Raw genomic sequence first — 23486 nt, forward strand, 5'->3', positions numbered from 1 at the left:
AATGAAAACACTGAAGGAATTATATATATTCTTTTAATAACAAGATGACAATATTCATAATATTTCATATATTTCATCATATTTAAAAACGATAAATATTTGGAATATTGGGGAAACCTTCTTTCAGTTTCTCCCTCTTCCACTTCTAGTTGAAAATTCATCAAGGACTGCAGATACTGAAATCCATTAAAAAATAATAACAATATAAACAATACTTTGAAAATTGTTGTATTCTAGTTATAGTTAAAAATAATAACAATAACAATAATGACAAAACTGAATCATTTTTTTCGACATTTAGTTTTAGTTAAAATTTATGGAAGTAGTGAAGAAATTATATAGATTCTTTCTAAATCAATAAAAAGATATAATACTCAGAAATTTGGACAAAACTCCTTTCGGGTTTCGTCACCGAAGATTAATGAAAACACTGAAGGATTTATATATATTCTTTTAATAACAAGATGACTATATTCATACATATCATAAATTTCATCATAATTATCAACAAATTGTATAAGTATATAAAATCAACCATAAATTTAATATTTATTAATAACGCAACAATACTTAATGCAATTTTATAATAAACATATTAATGTGTCTAATTATAGAATAAAGAGAAAACAAATATTACTCTTAGTCATCATTGAATAAACCCACCTCTCGATTTAAATTGATGCTAATTTAATATATTTATTACACCCAAACAAACAGAACGCGACGTAAAGTAATCGTAAATAAAACCCGAAGCAATTTAAAAGTAACTTCGTAATAAATATTGCCTTCAATCAATGATTAATTTACGTTCAAAACCCCAAACATAAATCCCGCCGTCGTTTGCATCGCATTCATGAGTGCTCCTCAGCTTCTTGTTAGCACATTTTCCATATTCATCCGTCGCGATCCTTTGTCTCCCGAATTAATTGCACGCGGTGTCGAGGCGAAGCCGCGAAAATGCCGCCGCGAAACACGGAAGAAACACATCCATTTTGCAGTGTTGCATCTTTTGTGCGGCTGATGCCCGAACGTAACAATGCCAGCAACAATTACGTTTTTACATGTGTGCGTATGACTTACGTCTTGTCTGACGCCCGGGTGGTTATTAAATTTATATTTCGAGTTAAGGTGCACTCGTTAATTGAACGCTCGACATCAGACGTTTTAGATGGCCACCCACTGTTGCGTCCCACAAATCCCTGGAACGGTTGTGGATAATCTCCGAGGCAGACGTTTCAATTTAAGTAGTGATTGCGTAATCGGATCGTTAAGTACACTTAAAATTTTAGCAAGTGAGGCTGCAACAGTCACGATCAAAATCGTTGGTTGGATTTTTTTTTAATTTAATGTGGTGTACATTGAGTCACATGTTACAGATAAAACGGTTCCGGTTAAACGAAAATCCGTTTTAATAATTGGGCTCCGACACAATCTTATTATTATAGATGCATTAGTGGTAATTTTATATCAGATATTTATAAAGAATCGCATGCAATGGTGTAATTATAGTTTTTCATTATAGTAGTCAAATTATCTACAGTTCACAATAAAATTGTCTACGTCAATAAAAATGTGGCCAGATTTTGTTTCTGATACGCAATTAGGAAACCAAATCTCATTCATGATTATAGGAATATAAATATTAAAACAAAACAATTAATAACTAAGTAACTGGTTAATGTATAATTCGCGTTAGTCATAGGGAATTTACAGACAAGATAAATTGCAAACCTGATATCATTATGTAAATGATAATTACAATTTTTTTTAATACCGGTCTCATCTCAGCTTCAAAACTGGATGTTGATTCAAGGATTTTTACCTAGAAATTAGTAAACAGATTGGAGCCAGAATAATATTGTTAATGATCTAAGTGGAACAATAGCAGACTCATAATGGTACTCGGAACATGCGAAAAAATATGTTTGTGGCTTCACGTGATCGTCGTTTTCTAGATATTCTTAAAAATAAATTGGAATACGTAAACATATTTTTGAGATCCTGGAGTCATTCCAAGTTTGCCAATTGACGGATTTTTGTTGAAAGCCAGACAAAAAAACGTACTTAAATCGATATATTTAAGTCAATGCCGTATTTGTTGAATTTAAAAGGCAATTTACGTCTTATCGAAGGAGTTGCTTAAAAAAATTAAGCTTAATTTTAATTAGCTGAAACCCAAGCCCAATTAAAGACTCTTAAATTGGCCAACAGTATTAAATTCTCATAAATATTTTATGGCCCAGAAATTCTGTTTGTATTCTATTTGTAACTACTGAAACACAATCTTCTGCGTTATTGAGAAACTTATATGACAAATAATAAAATTGAACTCTTCCTATTTCTATTTAATTTATTTTACAGCAGTTTCATTCTCGTATTTTATCAAATAAAAATTGAAATGCGACGCCAGCAAATAGAAAGCGTAGGCTACGCCAATATTAAACTTTGTTACTCACACTAAATATAAAAGTGTAACAACTAAATCAAAAATGCCCGCGTCATTTCACAAGTAATTATTAAAAAAAAAATTAACACTTTTACACACCATAATTACACGGGTAACAAAAAAAAAATGTTTAGATCCTGTTAGAACCCACTTATGTAATTCGTGCGAAAGCCGGCCAATAATAATAAAAAAAATCGGGTGTCGCAGAAAAAATAAACAAAAAATTGGCAGAGGTAAGTGGCCTGGTGGTTTCATCACACCTTAAAATCGGCCGAACGCCGCCCCGGGATATACAAGAACGTATAAACTTAACCTCAAGAACTTAAGTCACCTTGCCATTGATCGTGTGTTCAATTAACATTAACAATTTCTACTATTACTTTTGTTCCAATCACTACGAGATGATCTAACGACGTGCGTCAATGAATTGGTGAAATTGGCACAGTTTTGACACTAGGAGATAACAGGTTTTTATTTGGTTGATAACATTAATTATTTATAAGACTGTGCTCAAATGTTAGATTGTTCCTTTCGTGACAGCCATCACGTACACATATTCCTTAAGGTGTCTTGCAAAATCTTGGGTGTTTATTAATTTTTTTTAAAAAACAATTTGCAGATTTCAACATTTTCTAATTGTCTTTAAAATCTCTTTCTAAAATCGTAAAAGTACCCAAGGTAAGTGAGATACCTTCTTTGAAAGAAAGAACGTCATATTTTGAATCGTTATTTTTAAAAACAATATTCAAAATCTTGAAAATCTTGAAATTACTAGCTATAACTAGCTCTGATTTTTATCAGAGATACATAGATCCTCCTAAAAACAATAAGAAGATTAACAATATTTAATACTTTCTTTTAAAGACAATAAAAAGATTAATATTTCTCAGAAAATTGGATAAATCACCTTCTACTTTAAACTGTTTGGTGGTGGTTGAAGTACTCTTATTTGTCTTCCCATATGGACCCATAGACGTTCAATTGTATTCCTAACTGGTCAATTCGTTAACAGAATATTTATCTAGTCAAGGTAGTCTCTGACAATTCTCGAAGTGTGATGTCGTGCATTATTATAAATAAAAATAAACTCTTCGCCAATGAATAAAGTAAAGGGTACAAGAGGTTCTAGGATTTCTCTTATATACCTGTCAGTCACTAAACTTCCACTATCAGTGACGACGAACAAATGCCTTACCTTCATCAAAAGTAAGAGTTTCAGCTATATTACATTGAACGTAACGTTCTCCTTGTCGTCTATTCTACGACGATAATCGTTATTTAAAGAAAACATAGACTCATCACTATACAATACATGACTCTACTCAGCTTCTCCACAATGAAGATACTCTTGAGTGAAATTCGATCGATCCCTACGACGTGTTGCAGTCAATAAGGGACATGTTACAGCATGGTACGGGATTATATTGTCTTCCTTTAGTCTACTCCTTATGGTGTCCTTCTTATTCTTACATTATAAGTTAATGAAAACTGTTTATGCAGTAAAGGACTGGTTACAAACCTTTGTCTAAGGACTTTGATTCTTAAATATCGGTCTTGTTGTATAGTTATTCTTTTTCATCCATGTCCAGGTCTTTTTTCATTGGCACCCATTTCGTCACTTTCACTTTTGAAATCATCAATTGTGTCACAGTTAGTCGATTTGATATTAAATTTTGAGTTTTTCCTAAAGAGCAATGGCCACCGCACACTTTTCTTTTGAAATGCTGCGATTATTTGCTCTGCTAGACAATTTTCTGAGTACTGTTAATATTTTCATTTATTTTAAAATAATTTATACAAACGGAATTAATTGGAAACGTAGGCTGTTTGTTTGGACAGACGTCGTAAATATAAACCCTAGTGTGTTAAAAATTAACAACAGATTTGTTAGTACAACATATAACAGTAAATGATACGAATGTGATTTGGGCAACGTTTTTTTTTGATTATAAAATTCTGAGGTTCGCTGATTTCGACAAATATAATAAAATTTGTGGCCCAATTGTGAAGGATAATTTATGAGTTTTTATAATACACTTTCTAGACACTTCTAAAACTATCCTCTCAAACTTTTGTTGGCTGAATTCTAAAAGGAACGAAGCTAATATAAAAACATGTGTACAAGTACAATTAATTATAAATCAAATTTATTTATTAATGGTTGTTTTATTTAAATTTGATAAGGAAATAAAGTAGCGGCGATTTTAATTTAGATAAAGTTAAAAGCTGAGCAGGATTACTGAAAGACCAACAAAACGTTTTATCTATAATTCAAATGTTCATTACGGTAAATTAAAACCCCCACGCCAGAATAAATGATTTTAATCAACTCATTTTTCATAAAACATAATATTCCGATAAAAGGTGCCAATGTAAAACGGCAATCGAAGCAATTTTTTGTGCTTAGAAAAAAAGTCATTGATTTCGCGGCAGTTTAGTAAAAGGTTCTTTAATGGGATTCCTCTATTCTTTATCGTAACATCGCATCGGCGTAGTAATGTAGTGAGAGAGCGTAAAGAAATATCCTAGGATAATTTTTATGTAACTCTCTCACATTTCATTCTAATGGACGCTGGAAGAATGATTCGGGTAAAACTATGCGAGATGGAATACGAATTGTCGGTTTAACGAATATATACCACCAAGTATTGATTCGGTGTAGCTCCGTCGGAAAATGCCTAATGGATGAAAAGCTCTAATATAAATTCAAAGATAACTTGCATACACGCTTCCAAGGACCTTTTTACCCACCGCCCCCCAAAGCCCGAATCTCTCCGCCGTACTTTTGCAATTCCGCAATTTAAATATCTTTTGTTGTACGGAACGAAATATGCAGATACCGACGAGGCCTACCAACATAATACCGCAAAACGATGATAGCACTGATCTATCACAACGCGGATGTGACAATGAATAGAAATTTGCAAATGCCCTGGAATTTATGTATCGGGCCGTAAATTATTCTGCGTTCCGATTTTCATATTCCATTCGTATTAATACATTTTGTTCCGTGCAGAATTTTACATACATATCAAATATTCAGTAGTTGCTTTAAAAAGATTTTCATTTCGAACGTAATTCTGTGAGGTAGCATAATTGAACGATGCTAATTTTTCAAGTATATATTGTTTACCTGTCTGTAAAAGGGTCTAATTCGTTTATTATTTTTATAAATTTTTAAGTGATATTAGAGCTGGAAGGAGATTTATTCAATTTTCTGAGTATTGTTCTACGTTGTATCGTTTTAAAAATCTATATAACCTCTTCATTCAATATTTTTCTAAATTTTTATCTAGATCCAAAGCTAGAGCGAGATTTATCAAATTTGTTAATCTTTTTACTATTTTAAAAGGAATGATGTAATTCATTCAGTGAACTACAATAGATCTAAAGTTGCAAACAATTTCATCCATTTTTTAAAACATTGTTCATATCTTTGTTTTTAAAAGAAAAGGTGAATTTTCTTCTAGATCTAGTTCTAGTTGAGTATCCAAGGAGTTAAAATATAATCAAAAAATTAGATAAAATTGTTTTCAGCTCATTTTAAAAATAATAGAAAGATTAACAATATTCAGAACATTGAATAAATTTTCTTCCAACTTAATAATATTAAAAGAATTACATACAATCCTTTAAAAAAATAAAAACAATAAAACAATAGTGAGAAAATTGAACAGGTCTCCTTTCAACTCTACTTCTGGTTATTTGTAGAAATCATCTTTTTAATCCAAAAAAGCCTGTTCGCAAATCATATTCATATCAATTAGATCAAAATCCGTTGTTAATTTTTAACAATTCAGGATTTACATTTACGATGTCCGTAATAAATAAAATTTCATCAATTTTCTTCTACATATAGTACTATCAGAAAATTTATAAAAGATCCAAAAAATATATAAATTATTTTTAAACAGTAAGAAAATAAGTAATATTCAGAATATTGGATAAATTATTCTAAATTTTTTTCTAGATCTAATTCTAGATGATAATTAAGCACCAAAGAAATTAAATGCAACCTTAAAAATAAGAAAAAAACTTAAAAAATGGTTAAATTTCCTGTTGTCCTAATTAAACATTTTTGAAAATACTGAAAGAATTACATCATTCCATAACAATAAATAGTTTAAGAATTCTCCGAAAATGTGTCAAACCTATTTAAAACTCTAGTTCTAGTTATATGTTGAAATTAGTGACTTTAGAATTTTATATAAAAAACCGTTTGCAAATCAAATGACGTTCGTATCACTTAGATTTAAATCCGTTTAACAACCCAGGGTTTATATTTACGATGTACGTCCAATAATGGTAAAACAGCCTATCTATCCAATTCATTTCGCTGTAATCAATTATTTTAAAACTAATAAAAAGATTAATAATATTTAGAAAATTGGAAAATTTTCAGTTATAGTTACAGATCTAGATAAAAATTTTTAAAATACAGAAGAAATCTCAAAAAAGTTTTTAAAAACAATTAAAATATGAATATATTTAAAAAATTTCATCAATATTCTTCTAGATTTAGTAATATCAGAAAGTTTAAGTTCCAAAAAATTTATAAATCCTTTTAAAGCAATAAGGGGATATACAGTATTCAGAATATTGTATAAATTGTTTTAAATTTTCTCCTAGGTTTAGTTCTAATTGGTAATTAAATACCAAAGAAATAACAAACCTCTTTCTGTCCTTCTTTTTATTGTTTTTAAAAACTCAAAAAATAAGGGTAAACTTCCTGTAGTTCTAATTAAAAATTTATGGAAATACGGAAGCAATTACATGATTATTTAAAAAACAATAAAAAGATTAACAATTGTTGTTATATGTCGAAATTAGTAACTTAAGAATTTTATGTAAAATACAAATCAAATCACATCCGTATCACTTAGATCCAAATCCGTTGTTAATTTTTAACAACTCAAGATCTTTATTTATGACGGCCGTCCAGTATTGGCAAACAGACAACTTATCTTTCCAATTAATTTCACTATAATAAATTCTTTTAAAAACAATAATAAGATTTACAATACTCAGAAAATTGGATAAATTTAATCTGGTACTAATTCTACTTGTTTTTAAAAATAATTAATACATTAGATTATTTATAAAATTTCTAATTTTCTTCTAGATTTAGTACTATTAGAATATTTATAAAAGTTCTAAAATGTATATAAATCCTTTTTATGAAGATAAACAATATTCAAAATATTGAATAAATTTTCTTAAATTTTCTTATAGGTCTAGTTTTAGTTGATAATTAAGTACCAAAGAAATTAAATACATCCTTTTAAAAACGAGTAAAAGAAGAAACAATATAAAGATTAACAGTACTCCGGAAATTTGTCAAATTTCTTAACAACATTAGTTCCAGTTATATGTCGAAATTAGTGAATTAAGAATTTTATATAAAAAAAAAAACATTTGCAAACCAAATCTCATTCGTATCAATTATGGTAGATCCAAATTCGCTCTTAATTTTCAATGTCCCTTAATTTTAAAAATACAGAATAAATTTGAAAAAAGTTTTTAAAAACAATTAAAATATGAATTTACATATTTAGAAAAGTTCAAAAATATTGTTTCAGACTTAGTAATGTTAGAAAATATATAAATCCTTTTAAAATAAGAAGATATAATAAAAAAATAATATTTAGAATATTGAATAAATTTTCTTAAATTAAATAAAGTCTAGTTCTAGTTGTAAATTAAGTGTCACAGAAATTACACAAATCTTGTTAAAAACAATAAAAAGAACAAAACTCAAAAAATTGATTAAATAAAATAAAAAATTTATGAAAATACTGAAGGTTTACATCATTTTGTTTGAAAACAATAAAAAGATTAAAAATACTCCAAAAATTTGTGAATTTTCATTACGACTCTAGTTTTAGTTATGTCAAAATTTGTGACTTAAGAATTTTATAGAAAAAAAAACGTTTGCCAATAAAATCACCTTCGTATCATTTAAATACAAATCCGCTGTTTTTAACGGCCCATGGTTTATATGTTATTTACGAGGCCCGTTCGTTATTGGTAAACAAACCGTCTATATTTCCAATTAATTTCGCTGGCTGCGCCGTTAGAAAAGTAAAAAAAATAAGAAGATGAACTCGCCGGCGTCAGGTAATAAAATCTTATTCAGTGAGTGACCTTTGGCTAAGTGTCCTTGTAAGGCATTCACAACAAGGTCATGTCTCATCTCGTCTTGGCCGAGAGAGCTGCATCTAACGAAATTCACGTTGATTATCGGTGTAATTCGAGCTCGGGAATATAATTTGCGGCGAACACTGAGCATTTTCGATCGTGGCACGACGTAATTGATGTGGACATTTACTTAAAAACATATGAATTATGCAACCAATCCTGTTTTATTAGACTTCAAGGCGTAAATTTTCCGTCGATCTGGTATGTTTCCTGCATGGAAACTGGAACTACGAATCGGGGCATAGGAATAAACCGTGGAAAGTACTGGGAGATGAGGGGGCTCGATTTATGAGTTGCAACTGGTTGGTTGCATTGTTTCACGTATGCTTAGTATGTAAACGCAACTTTTGGAATAGTTTAAGCCGCTTACGTAGTAGTTTTCCGCACTGAGAGTTTGTTGTGTAAGTTGCACCGATGATAATTCTAATTTGTTAGCATCTAATTTTGTGTTTTCTTGTGAACGCGACAAATGAATAATGCAAACAACAATTTGTCAATTACGTTAGGTGAATGTTTATGATCATTAATACAGGTCCGATACTTTTTACAACATAATGAAGTTGTCTGTTTTAATTTTTGGGGTGACGTAAACTTCTATTATTCTGTGTTTTGTAATGTATTGATGATAATATTGCTAATAAATCACCAACACGTTTATACTAATTGTTTTTGTATGATAATTTCGAATTAGTTCAATGCAGAATTCCATTTATTCAAATTGGGGATTACCATACAATTTAATATGGATGGTCTGTCGTTTATCGGGATCCAAGGGGTGAAAAAAAAAATGGCAGGAGATCGTATAATCGGGCTCCAGAACAAACACACGGTCTACTTTTAAATTTTCCACATGATGCCCCGAATCAACTTCCATTCAATCACCGCTCAGAACTGCCAACTTACCGGAGGAAATCCACCGTAACAAAGATTCCACGGTCTTCGCTATGTCATTAATCATTTAGACGACGTGTATGATTAGAAGCAAGATGTCAAATGGAGGGTAATTTAATACAGAAAAACATTAACAATCCGATTCGTCTGGACGCATGGAAAATATGTAATATATCATTTCCTGGTGCATGTTAATAGGTCCTTATGTGGACGTTTTCATGCATAAAAACATCCCAGTTCATTTGTCCGTGTATTTTTCAAACTTAAGTGACGGCTTGTTAAGATAACATATACGTAACGTCCATTTATTTCATCCGCCCCGACTAGACCAACGGTGCCAATTTCTCCTTCACGTTAGCACCAACGTATTTATTATTGTTTAATGTTGTTATTCCGTTGTTATTTAATATATTTTCGTACTTTTACTTCAGATGTTTGTGTTTCAAACCGCAAAATAACAATTTTTTAAACGGCCCGACTTCAGCTCCCCGAGTGGCCCACAGCTTTAGTATCTGCGTATCAATTTTCTTTAGAACTGGTTTTGTCCCCGCCCAATTGGATAAGAATAAGGTAAACCGAAGGTGGCTACAGTCGGTTTACCGAAGATAAATCTGCATTGCAAATTGAAACCTGTTATTGCTGGCGCTTTTCTCAGAAGACGGATTTATTTATTACACGCTCTCTGCTTGGATTCGGGTTTGGGCATTTGTTTTTTTTTATTTCTTAAAGACGATGGTATTTTGCTGGGCCATCTTCCTCTCATGAATCATGTTGTGTCTAATCAATCTTGTATTTCAATTTTTTTATTTTTGTTACCTCCATAAATTTTGGCAGCTATTTCAGTTTCGAGTATCATGAATTAGTACTGTTACTAACTAAATTATATGTTGGTTATGTTTTTTATTGCTTAATACAAAATTGTTAATTGAAGAAAGGGATTGGAAACTAATGGCTAGGCAACTAAGTTTACACCTTTGATCAAGACTTTTACTCAGGTATTGATTCAGTACTATTAAGAAGACCTTTTTAATTAATACCAAAAGTTTTATTAGATTTTTAAAAATCATATATATATATATATATATATATATATATATATATATATATATATATTGGAAAAATGTATGTAAATACAAATAAATTAATTATGACTTAATAAAGGTAACATAAACCAGCAACCTTTATTTTACATCAAATTTATACATACAAATAATGTACTATATTGTTTGACATCTCCGTAAGTTCTGGAATTAGGAAGAGAGATTGAGGGTTCGAAAGTCACTGTTTTAACATGTCCCATGTATGCTCAATAACATTTAGGTGGGGTGATCTTGGGGGAAGCGTGAGGTCTTAATACCCAACATTTCCAACCGTTCGAGTATATTTCAAGAGCTATGGAAACAAAGTTCTCTCCTTTAGTAAAATTTGGTATTATAATGTACCATATACCTTGACATGTCTACATCGTGGAAGACCTCTTCTGGATCAGACGAAACACAACTATCATAGTTGTTCATTTCTATCATTGTTGGTTTGGTTATGGGAAGTTGCAATCGTCTTCGTGAACGAAAGTCTGCATTTGTCAAGCTCTTTAGTATCTAACCAGCCATTCACAAGGACTCATCATCACTGCGTCTCAATTGCAAATGTCGTTCTTCATTTGTGGTAGATTTTCTTGGTCTACCACTTCTTGTTCTTGTTGAGCCTACATGTGATTTCGATCTGACATTTCAATTTATCTACTCCTTTCATTTGTAGTTAATTTAGGTTTGTATAATTTGTGAACATTCCCCACCACATTGTAAGACGGGATTTTCAAATGAGTTGTCGATTTAACGTGGATTGTAATACAGATGTGACCATGGCGGTCCAAACGTCAGCAGACTGGAACATCACTTACGCACCCGTTACTACATACCATTTCACCTCACATAAAACTAGATTGACGAACTTGATTGACATAAAATTCTCTTGACTGCACTCAAATACAAAACGGTAGTTTTGCAGAAAAAAATTATTTTATTGAAAGGCGCCAATAAAAAAAAAAAAACCTGAAATGGATATTGAATGGAGCATATGAATGGGCCAGCAATGAATGTAATTGAAATGTACACAGGCTGGTTTGCGATTGTCCATCGCGACAATGGGTCGCAATTACTTGTGATGCATCGAGTCGTCCGCTCTTAATACCATCGTCGATGATTTATCACTTATATCAATCTGACTTGTTCACTCCCACGCGCGAGATGAAAACTATAATCTTCTGATTAATTGAATCCCGACACTTTATTACACCGCCCCCAATGATTTATCATGGTTTTTCCACATTTATTGCTTGCAAAATCGTCATCGTTTAAGCGGTGGAACGTCATCTAATGGGTAATTGGGTACGCCATCTTGAAATCAAGGGCAACAGTGTGAGGCGTGTTTGTCACGAGTTGATTTTAGATGGTGACGCGATATTCTTAAACTCATCCATCGGTTTCGGATTTATGTGAGCCGGGGGGAAGGACGCGTTATGGATGCAAATGCCATGACTGAATATTCGGCTGTTTTGTGTGACAAACAGCTGACTGTCTGTCACATTTCCATAAACAACCGTACCATATTGATATACAGAAACGTTCGCTCCATATATAAATACATTATAGTTTTATGATAATTCAACGCGACGCTTTATTAAACAAACAACCGACTGAAAAAACCCCAATGGAAATTACAGTTATGGAAATGCAAGATAGAAACCGATGAATGGAGGCAACGCAAAGTTAAAATTGAGTGATTTGGCTTAAACTTATTTGGCTTTGTTTCTATATATGGAGCGAATTAGACTAAACTAATTTCTAGGAATCTAATAGCGTGTGTTCCTGAGAAAAGCGATTAATGAGTCTTTAGTGTATTGAAATGTAAAATTGAATTTGTAAATCGAATTGGATGCAGAATCCTTAATCAGTTCTCCGGTTCAAGTTAATTATGTCAGTTTTTATTCATTTGGTGTTTCAATACTTAGTTGGGATATGTTCGAATGAAAAACGATTGAACTCTTGTTTTAGTTTGAATGCTGAAATTACATTGTTCACTTACCTTAAAACATGTTTTTAAGAATTCCTTAAAATGTTATAAAACAATTATTTCAGTACTACACTTTTTATATAAGAGTTGGACATTGGAGATGGAGTTGGAGTTTCCCAATAAGTTATTTTGGTTCAAGTTGGTTATATCTGTTTTTATCATTTGATGTTTCAATATTCCAATGACAATAATTTGTATTGCTATTACTATTTATATCAGAGTTGGAGATTAGAGATGAAGTGCAGATTTCTCAATCATTTTTCTTGTTCAAATTACTTATATATGTTTTATTAGATGATGCTTCGATATTACTTTGATTACCGAATGTTCATTTACTTACCTTACAATATATCTTAAGGGAACGTGGGTTTGTAAAAACACAAAATAAATTTAATTTTGTTTATTCATACTTATGTTAATAATATTATTCACGAAAATGTACACACACAAATATAGGACAGTATTATAGTTATAATTGTTTTCCATTGTTTTTTTTATGTCATAACAATAACCCTAAAGATGCAACAAGATATATAGGGGAGCTGGTCGAAAGCGGGATCGCGGGCTCAATGCGATCGCGTTTTCAACGTGCACGGGGCCGCTTTTCGGCCCACGTCAGAGTCCTGAGGTCGACTCTGATTTGGGCCCCCATATAGCAGTCAATAGCACCAATTGTTTCGTTGCAAAGTGTTCGGGTATGTGGGTCGAATACTTGTTGTTTTTTTTTCTTATTTATTTTAGTTTTGGGTACCCCGTGAGCTCGTGGAATTTAATTTTTTTTTGGTAGGTTTTTTGGAAGACAGCCCCTGGAGATCCTGCGACAAGGCAACGAAGGAAGTTGGAGTGGGGGGCGAGTATTTTCTGGGGTGGCAAGGTGAGTTGCAAGTCGATAGATAGCATTGCGGCTCAGCTTGTTTGGAAAAGGAGTACAGCGAGAGACCTCCAGTGGTATGATATATATTGGTGTCTAAACTATTGATTTTTTATCATTATTATTAATATTATTACATTCTTATCGACATTCGCACATCTCAATATTTTACAAGTAAGAAATGAATGAATATGTATAGTTTTTATAGCTAAAATTTTGCTTGACAAACACTTTCATGGTTCAAGACTATAACAATTACAATTATCTATAAGCTAGAAGAAGTGTACATATATACAAAGACTTATAAAACAATTATTCCACTACTATTACCCTTCAGATCAATTGTTTTATATTTTATCAATATGATAAGAAACCTGTAGGTTAGAATTATTATATGGCAGTACCATCAAGTGTTCGTGTGGCAAGACTAAAATTTGTTCTGTATTATAATTATGTTGCAGATATTAATTGTTTTAAAACATCCTTTACAAGAAAATTTTGTACATAAAATAAAGAAAATTAACTAAAATCTACACATCTGGTGTATCTACACTTATATACACATTATGTACTTGTTGGTCCCAATACAAATTTGAAACTCGTTCTGTTTTGTTTTGATTAAACGGGATGATATACACTATTTATACACTGTATGTGACAAATACATACATTTGTCAGATTCTAGGATACGAGAGAGAGACAGACAGATGGAAACTGGTGCAAAAAAATCCAAATTTCAAGCGTATTCGGAACGGAGGAAGAAAACGATGAGTGGAAGTGTTATCTCTCGTATTTACACCTTATAACAATATTACTTAGACAATTGTTTATAAAAGTACATCCATTCCTTCTACTAATAAATGCTATGCACCTATGTGGATTCTTTAGCTCTTCTGTTGATTTGCAACAGACTGAGCTTTGAGATAATTTCAATTAAAACGTATTTAATATCTTACATTGCTAATAATAAATTATTGTTTGAAAATATGACATTATCCTATCGTTTAAACGTTTAAAAACGTTAAATGGACCTTCCGTTTCTCGATCAACAAGAAACGCATCGAGGATTAACCACAAAAAATTCTATTACCCAGTACGAAAAATTGATGAATAAATTTGCATTCGCAATGATGATTTTCTGTAATTAATACCTCCGCTTTTAATTAAAAAACCTAGCTACTCAAAAAAGTCATTGGAGCCTAAATGATGTAAACAACTTGCTTAATGTGTGTTCACAGTAAGTATAAGCTACCATTATTATTATTTTTTTGGTTAAACATTTGATGAAACGTGAATAAAATATGTCGAACAACATAATATATAATCCAGAACCAAACAGTTGTTTAAACCCCTAATTCAATATTGACGTTTATCAGAAAAACATTGGGAAAACATGTTGTTTGCTGCTACTTTTGAAATCGAGCAGAAAACAAAAATTTGCCTGTGTAATTAACGGCGTATCAATATTGACTTTATCGAACAATTTCGTTCACTTCTTGATATCTAACTCTCTATATATTTCACTATTTAATTTACAGAGTGTCCTAAAACCAACGAAACATAAATAAGAACAGCCATCAAATAATATTTGATATATTAGTTATGGATTACCTAATTGTAAGAAATATTACTACATATTATTAAGCCTATACGGATTGGGACACACTGGTTATGTTATGTACAAGAAATTCATTAAATATCTCCTAAACATCAAATATTTTAAAACCACATAATAGTACTTTATAATAAACTTTGGATAAAAATACATACGATAAATTCCCAGAATGAAAGCGTTATAATATCACAGTGGTAGTCATTGCTCCATATTTATTAAATAAAATCAAGTGTCAGTCATGAAAAAGCAAAACAATTATTTAGCACGAAGGAATTCCCTTCTTGAATCAACACACTTTCCCATAACTGACTTCTACGCTGCCGAAAACAAATAAAGGAATGCGAAACTCGTGATGTATGCTTTTTGTGGGGGAGGGGCCGTTATAAATTCACTCCGTGTACTACACAATAACTTACAACTTCGCAAAAGATATTGCTACCACCCCCACCCGTTGACCGACGACGAATTCATTCCGAGTGTAAATTAGCGAATTTCATAATGCCATAGTGAAACCGTCGAACTTTTGTTTGGGCAAGTATCGATCCGCTGAAGGGCCCGAAAATTACCTCTGGCATGAGAGCGTATGTACATGTAACAGTAATGAAAAATATCCCGATGTCGGAAGTTTTCCTTTAACAGACAAGCTCCATCTGAAATTGATTGAGCCGAAATTACTTGTAACTGACCCGTTTTTTTATTACTTTTATTTCTGCGCTCACTTTGCCGGATCGTCGGGCGAAAACAAAAAAAAACGCGCTCGTTAATGTTGGGCGGCCTACAGAACAAAAAAAAAAAAAGTATATTTCAACCGCCCACGTTTTGTTTATACTTTCAACAGTTCGATTTCGTTTATTTGTTTCGGCAGGTTCAACTTAATAAAACCGGCCGCAATCAACGTCGATTTTGTTCCCTGGTTTTTTTTAATTTTTTATCGCCCTTGCTTATTTTGGCGAAGGATGTAATCTAATTTATTGCTCTGGACATTGGTCGGAAGCTGGGAGAAGTGTTGCCGGGGAGTGTTTCTGAAAACGGCTATCACGAAATTGACAACACTTGGTTTGTGTCAACTACGTTTGAAAGACTTGTCTGTGGTAGTTTTTCTAATTCCAAAAAACTTGGTGTTATACTAAATTTGTTTAATTGCTTTGTCACAAATATCTATCTATCTAGTGTTTAAACTATGAATATAATGCTAAAAAAGGAAATATATTGACTAATTTTATTGAATTGTTTTACTATTATGTAAAATATGGTGGATGCGCAATAAATGTTTGAATTTAATTTTAACTTTTATGTTGCGGCTATTGTGCAAACTTTTATAACTCATAAACTAGTTGGTTAACTTACATATTAACTAAATAGTTCATTATTTTCATAATAAACACAATTTTGTGGAAATTAATTTATAAACTATAAGGATCTCGTCTGTCGTAGTTGAATTTTGAAACCTAGTTAGATATTCTATAAATTATTTGAAACAGGTTGTCTAAAGTAAAAAGAATATTTATTATATTTCATATATTGAAATAAAATATTAGATTTTAGAATACAATTAAAAAATAAACTAGTGATTATAATACTTAATATTCCAAATAATATTGTAAGTATAATATATATAAGTATAATATATTCATTTCATATCTAATTTTATAAGTAAATTGGCTAAAATCTTAACTATATATTTCATATTCGAGATTATTGGCTAGTTTATAAACTAATTGTATATTTAGGTGATATTACGATTTCTAACAATGTAACTAACGGTTTAGTTAGAGTATAATCTATCCTGTTAATTTATGAACCAACCAAGTTTGAACATTAACCGTGACAAAATGATGTAATTAACATACTTACCATTTATTAACCTTAAAGAATTACATAGTTTCACAAAATATTCAGAAATTTACCTTATTTGTCATCTCTTTAAAATACTTTGAGTTATTGTGACACGAACATCATGAAATTAATTAAAGTCAAAGTAATTTGCAACATAGTACGGAAACCTGGAGAGCAGTGGTGTATTAACTACTGTTTCATGAATTCCTGATATAATGGCTGTATGTAATTGATTTTCATTGGACTTGATAAATAACTGAGCAACGAGGACAATAATTTTCCACTCAATAGCATGGTATACAACCAAACGTTCAACTTAATTGTAATATGCATATTAAGGTAGATACCATTTATCTTTTGTGTGTATGTGAAAATAAGTTAGAAATTAACCGTACGTAATTGTATATGAAATCATTTTTTGTATGAGTGTGCTTAAAGAATGGGATCATCAACGTTAATCGCGACCAAAAGATTTTATGTGTCAACTCAGACGCATAAGTACAAGTTCCAGTAAGTAGTATGGTGCTGTGATGATGGATTGTCGGTCGGTAGTAAAAGTTAAATTCACAAATTTTTCATGTTACCATTATTGAAAACATTCAAGAGACTTAGTGATATGAAGTACAACGTAAAATAAAATTTATAAAATTCATTAACAATGTTTTTGTACCTTTAAAACCCTACATCCATAAAAATTCACATTAAACTTTCAGAGCAATCTATACCTAATTGTTAATAAATGTATTGTATATAAAGAATCAAATACCTACGTATCTTAAAGCTATCCCCCTTTTTTCAACTATTAATTGGTGTTTAATTAGTTATTATAATATACAAACCATGACAACTGAAAAACCGTCCACGGAATCCTAATAATCGGAACCGCATGTTAATAGTAACATAATTAAATTTATGAATTCGAATTTCGCGCCGTCTCGTAAGCGTTACGATTGGCCGATCAGTGTCTGTAGAGGGCGCTCGGTGCGCTGCGGTGCTGCGCCGTGCGTATTTTACGCGAGACGCACTCGTAGCAGCACACGTACGCCAAACATCACTTGAACAGTATCCGGCGGAACGCGCGTCGGAAGTCCTTGTTGAAGATCGTGTAGATCACCGGGTTCAGCGCCGAATTCATGTATCTGAAACAAACAACAAAAACGATTTGCACATCGATTGCTTCGACGGCCGCCGACGGGGTGAGTTACCCGAGCCAGAAGACGGTGCTGAAAGCGATGCCCGGAATGTGGTAGGCCAGTCTCAGTATGTACATGAAGAAGAACGGCAACCAACAGGCGATGAACGATCCCATTATGAGTCCGAGAATCAGGGTCGCCCTCTTCTCCTTCTTCCTGGCAATGCGACGTTTCTCGCGTTCCGGATCCCTGGGTTTTTGCACTCGCGGCACCACGTGTTCCTGTTGCACTTTCTCGCTCTTCTTGCGAGTCTTTTTCTCCTCGGTCCTGTGGCTTTTCGATGCACTTTTCGCACGGCCGAATATCGGTTTGCACAGTCTGAGTTTGAGGGGTTTGACGGCGGTGCACTGCGCCACGACGCCGGAATCGGAGCTGCTGGGGTCGAACTCGCTGACCATGTCGGTGTCGATGCCCATCGACGGCTGACGGGCGCGGGCCATGGCGGCGGCTTGTTGCTGCAGCTCCCCGTTCACCGAGAGCGTCGAGCCGCGGAATTGGCACTGGGCCAGCGGGTTGCGGACCACCTGCGGGGCCGATTGCCCGAAGACCTGCAAAAAAATCCATAAATTTTAAGAGAATAATCTTATTTGGCGGAACGTCCCCTTTCTGAACAACCTTTTGAAGTAATGTCTGAAGTTTAAAGCGAAGCTTTTTTTTGATGACAAATTTTAACACTTATTTCAAGTCACAATGAATGAGCAAACAGATAAAATATATAAATTACATTGAAGTAACTTATCGTCCTTAAAGTCTTTGTTTGAACATTGCTCCAGTCATCTGTGTTATTAAATTATTTTTTATATAAAATCTGATTAACTTTTTGTGTAAACTTTGATGACATCGCAATCCGTCTAGTCAGTAAATCAATGGTAATCTTCCCGAAATCTTTTTATACAACCCCTCCGATATCTGACGCAACGTGGGAGAATCGAACGGACGGAATAAGAGTAGCGAACTAGCGGAGTTCAATATAGTCTTATTAAACGTCGTTTAACATCTCTTGAAGACAACATATTGCAGTCTGGGAAACATTAATCTTAAAAGAGGACATGTCCTTTCGACAATCCCACCCCATCTTATATTGGTTATTGATGAACTGCTTTAGTAAATTAGCTTTTGGACAAGACCCTTCACTTGAGGATCCTTCACCCAAAAAAAAAAACACACACAAAAGGTGTTTGTGTAAGTATTTAAACGCCAAACATGCTAAAATTTAATTCCGATGGAAAGGCACGAGTCAGTGATTTCCTTCAAGAGTTCCGTTAGAACTTTCATTATTTTCTTGTATCCCCCGTTTTTGTGTGGAGATAATTACGAAGCAGAACAAAACAATCCACCATGACCACAAAACAATCCACAATTTTATTAAAACGGGGCCGCAAAAACAGGCTGCTTTCTATTCTTATTTTACACATTACTTAACCGAAACATTGGCTTATACATGCACAGCCCACGCGGATTTTGGCGCTTCGCCAAATGCCATAGAAAAAGTGACCGAAACCTTGAAACTAAGGGAGGCCAGTTAGTCTGTGACTGAGTCCTTGAATAGTCTCTTTTGTGTTTAGCTTATCCTTTTCCGTCCTATTTATTTAATAACGAACTGTCACTCACATTTCCCCGGACATATTAGCTCGATGGTCCGGATCGTAAGACGGTGTGGTCAAGTCGATTGGTTATGCGAACTGCGTCCCGACTAAAGAGGAAGCCCAATATGGCCGGCATTATTCCTGATTGTTGTCGGTTGTGCAATTGCGGTCTCACCCACTGTAACTAACATTACGAGGAGCACCTGATCTGAATCCTTACCAGCCCTTTGTTCAACGGAACATACAAACAACGATTTCGGTATCAAATCACTGTGAAAATCTTAACGTACTGTTGCAAACAGTTCCGTTGCCATTAATCAGCGCACGAAAACATATAGTTAGAGGACAAAAGACGACGCGGATGTGTCGACAAGGCGCCGGTAACTCGATTCTAAGTCGGGCTCATTGAATTTCACACACGAGAAATGCAATGTCTTCTTGCCGTCGCGACGCGGTACGTTCACACCAGTTGCAAGGTTACACGTCGAAAATCACATGCAGAAATGCAAACTCGATTGTTCTAATTCGTTACAGTTTATCACGGCACTACTCGAATGCAAATACCGAGATAAGACCGTTATTAAAACAAAGAGTCTTCTCCGGAATAGATGGATTTAATTCCATCCAGACCATAACTAAAATAACGCGGATGATTTTGATTTCCCTGCTGATACAGCAAGACTGCCTTGTTTTGGTGGATGGCGAAGCGGAAGCGAAAAATCAAAGATTATAATGTAATACTTTCTTGGATCGTATTCATGTATTCCACATATTGGGGACCCGCTGGAGATCTTTGTTTCCCCCTTCGCACCGAAATTGAATACGATGTGTCCGTGTGTGCGCGACGGATCTGACGAATCGACTCTTAAATATGCGAGGACATCTGCATTTTTCAATTTAAATGGAAATAAACATACGTGGACGAATGTGCCTTTCATCTCATAGTAAATAAATATTAATATGGGGAAATGAATCTGTTCCGATCGGTCATATTAGATGACTATTGATGAAGTTCATCGTGAGCTGAATATGGAAATTGGACATTTTAACTGACAGAGGATTAAAAGATTGATTTTAGATGAATTAACATTTTATATTATAGTAAGTTAGGTTTTATAATGTTTGTATTGTATAAAATAACCTTTAACAATATATTGCGAAAATAATGCTTCAATTAATTCTGTTTGCTTATTTTATTTAATAGATATTTTATATTACATAATTTTGTGTACAATTTATTGAGGGAAAAGCTTTTCGATTTATTCAGTTTGTTTCTACACTATTTTAATTGAAAGGTTGATTCTAGATTAACTGTTGTATCATAAACAGTGTTAGGTTTCCATTGGTTTATAAAATAAGTTTTTTATACAAGTTTGACTAAAAAAAAATATGAATACAAAAATTTGGACAAAAAAATCTAAATAACTTGGTGGATGATAAGCTCTTGGATTTGTTCTCTTCAAGTGTTTATTTTATTCTAATTTAAAAGTTGTTTTTATATTCATATATTATATGAATTTTATATATAGGAGATATGTTTAGGATTTCTTCAGTTAAGCCTGTGTAAAAAACCTTAAACAATATGTTGGAAGAAGAACGCTTTATTTTTTTGCTTATTTTTTTATTTTAATAAAATATTTATTCTAGATTAAAGGACACTTTGTATTAGTTTATATGTATATTAGTTATATTAGTTTATAAGGCTTTTATGTTTTGACGTATGTTTGTCTAAAAAATGTTAAAAAATACGGATAAGAGGGATTGGATTTATTCTGTTTATGTCTTTATTTATTTTAATTTAATTATTGATTCTGGATTATATGATATTCTTATATATAAAAAATTTTATAGTTTCATTTTGTTATTAAAGTTCTAATGTTTTTATATAAACTTGAGTAAAAAAGCTTAAGAAATATGTTGGGAGAAGAACGCTTTAATTTATCCTGTCATTTTATTTTAGATTTATCATATTTTAAAGATCATTTTATATTATAAAAAAATTCAGGGTTTCCTTTAGTTTGTAAAGTTCTTATATTTATAAGATATGTTTGTGTAAAAAGAATTTAAAATATTTATTGTGTGAATAGTTTTGGATTTATTCTGTTTTTGTATTTATTGTTTTAATTTAATGGTTGATTTCTAAATTAAATTTTATATTTTAATTAAAAAGAACTTTTTATATTATATTATAAATAAATTTCCTTTGGTACATAATCTTCTTGAAATTTTTAAAAACTTATTGGGAGGAGATCCTTTGGATTTATTCTACTCCTCTTTATTTTATAATAATAAAAATTTGATTTTAGATTAATCTAAAGAAAGTTTGAATTTAGTTTAATAAATTCATCTATTTTACATAAGTTTATGTAAAAATAGCTTAAACAGCATGTAAAAGGAACACCTGAAAGTATTCTGTTTTTTACTTTATTTTAATTAAAAGATTTATTCCAAATTAAATGTTAGAGGAAAGTTGTTTTGGTTTATAGAGTTCTTATGTTTATAAGATACGTTTGTGTAAAAAGAATTTAAAAAACTTATTGGGTGAATAGTTTTGGATTTATTCGGTTTATGTCTTTATTGTTTTAATTTAATGGTTGATTCTAGATTAAATTTTATATTTTAATTAAAAAGAACTTTTTATATTATATTATAAATAAATTTCCTTTGATACATAATCTTCTTGAAATCTTTAAAAACTTAATGGGATGGGATCCTTTGGATTTATTCTACTTCCCTTTATTTTATATTATTAATATTTGGTTTTAAATTAATATAAAAAAGTTTGAATTTAGATTAATAAATTTACCTATTTTACATAAGTTTATGTAAAAATAGCTTAAACAGCATGTAAAAGGAACACCTGAAAGTATTCTGTTTTTTATTTTATTTTAATTAAAAGGTGTATTCTAAATTAAATGTGAATGAAAGTTGCTCTGGTTTATAGAGTTCTTATGTTTTTATAAAAGTTTAAGAATCGTATTGGGAGAAGATCGTTTGGATTTATTCTCCTTGTGTCTATTTTATTTTATTTTTGATTTATTACTATCGACATTTACGACGTTCCTTTATATAAATTTCATTGAGTTTTACTGCACATAAAAGTAAAATTTCCTCGGTTATAAACGTCCTCTCACGAATCTTTTAATTATAATTTGACGATTATTTCTGTTACTACTTCCACCTTATCGCACATAACTAATCCTTATAAACCCATATACGAACTTTATAAATTAAATTTTTAATTTAATGTTACGCTCTCCACTTTGAAATCCCAATTGTACTGTGTAAGCCGGGCGAACAAGAGCAGGTTGTTATACTACTCAAACAGAGCAAACCTTCTACACCAATGCTTGTTCCTTGTCAGCTTTTACGTCCAGGACCCTCGAGATTCCGTCTATTAACTGGACATTGGTCATCTCATTGTTGACTCGCGTCCGTAAACATTCATCCCGCCCTAAAGCCATGCGGTTTCCGTTCCGAAAGTGAAAAAAAAAAAAAAAATTGGACTCCCACCAACGTTACCTTGAGGGTGTCCTTCTGCTCGTTGGGATCGGGGGCGAGTTCGCCGGCGTCGCTCGTCGAGATGTCCGAGGCCAGGTCGCACGTGACGGTCGGTATGGGCATCGGCCTGGGATGGGACTCGATGGTGGCAATCTGTCGGTCGTCGTTGCCGTCCCGCGGAGAGTTATTGCTGTTGCGATCGACCATGGAACCGCCCGCGGTTCCCGAACAGCCGCCACCGCCGCTCACCACCCCGCTATTGCCGTTTTTCACCTGC

At 32.4% G+C, this 23486-nt stretch overlaps 1 protein-coding gene across 1 annotated transcript in view; it reads right to left on the minus strand.

The window, feature by feature from the left end:
- Positions 1-17629: 17629 nt before the first annotated feature.
- Positions 17630-23486, minus strand: part of LOC109606072 (alpha-2 adrenergic receptor) — a 201780-nt gene continuing 195923 nt past the window's right edge. The window contains exons 3-5 of the mRNA XM_049967652.1: positions 23231-23482; positions 18135-18670; positions 17630-18068 (exon numbers count right to left, since the gene is read on the minus strand). Of these exons, the coding sequence (XP_049823609.1) occupies positions 17981-18068; positions 18135-18670; positions 23231-23482 (876 nt within the window). The 3' untranslated portion in view covers positions 17630-17980. The remainder of the gene's footprint in view (positions 18069-18134; positions 18671-23230; positions 23483-23486) is intronic.

This window comes from Aethina tumida, chromosome 5, assembly GCF_024364675.1.
Source record: "Aethina tumida isolate Nest 87 chromosome 5, icAetTumi1.1, whole genome shotgun sequence".
NCBI lineage: Eukaryota > Metazoa > Arthropoda > Insecta > Coleoptera > Nitidulidae > Aethina > Aethina tumida.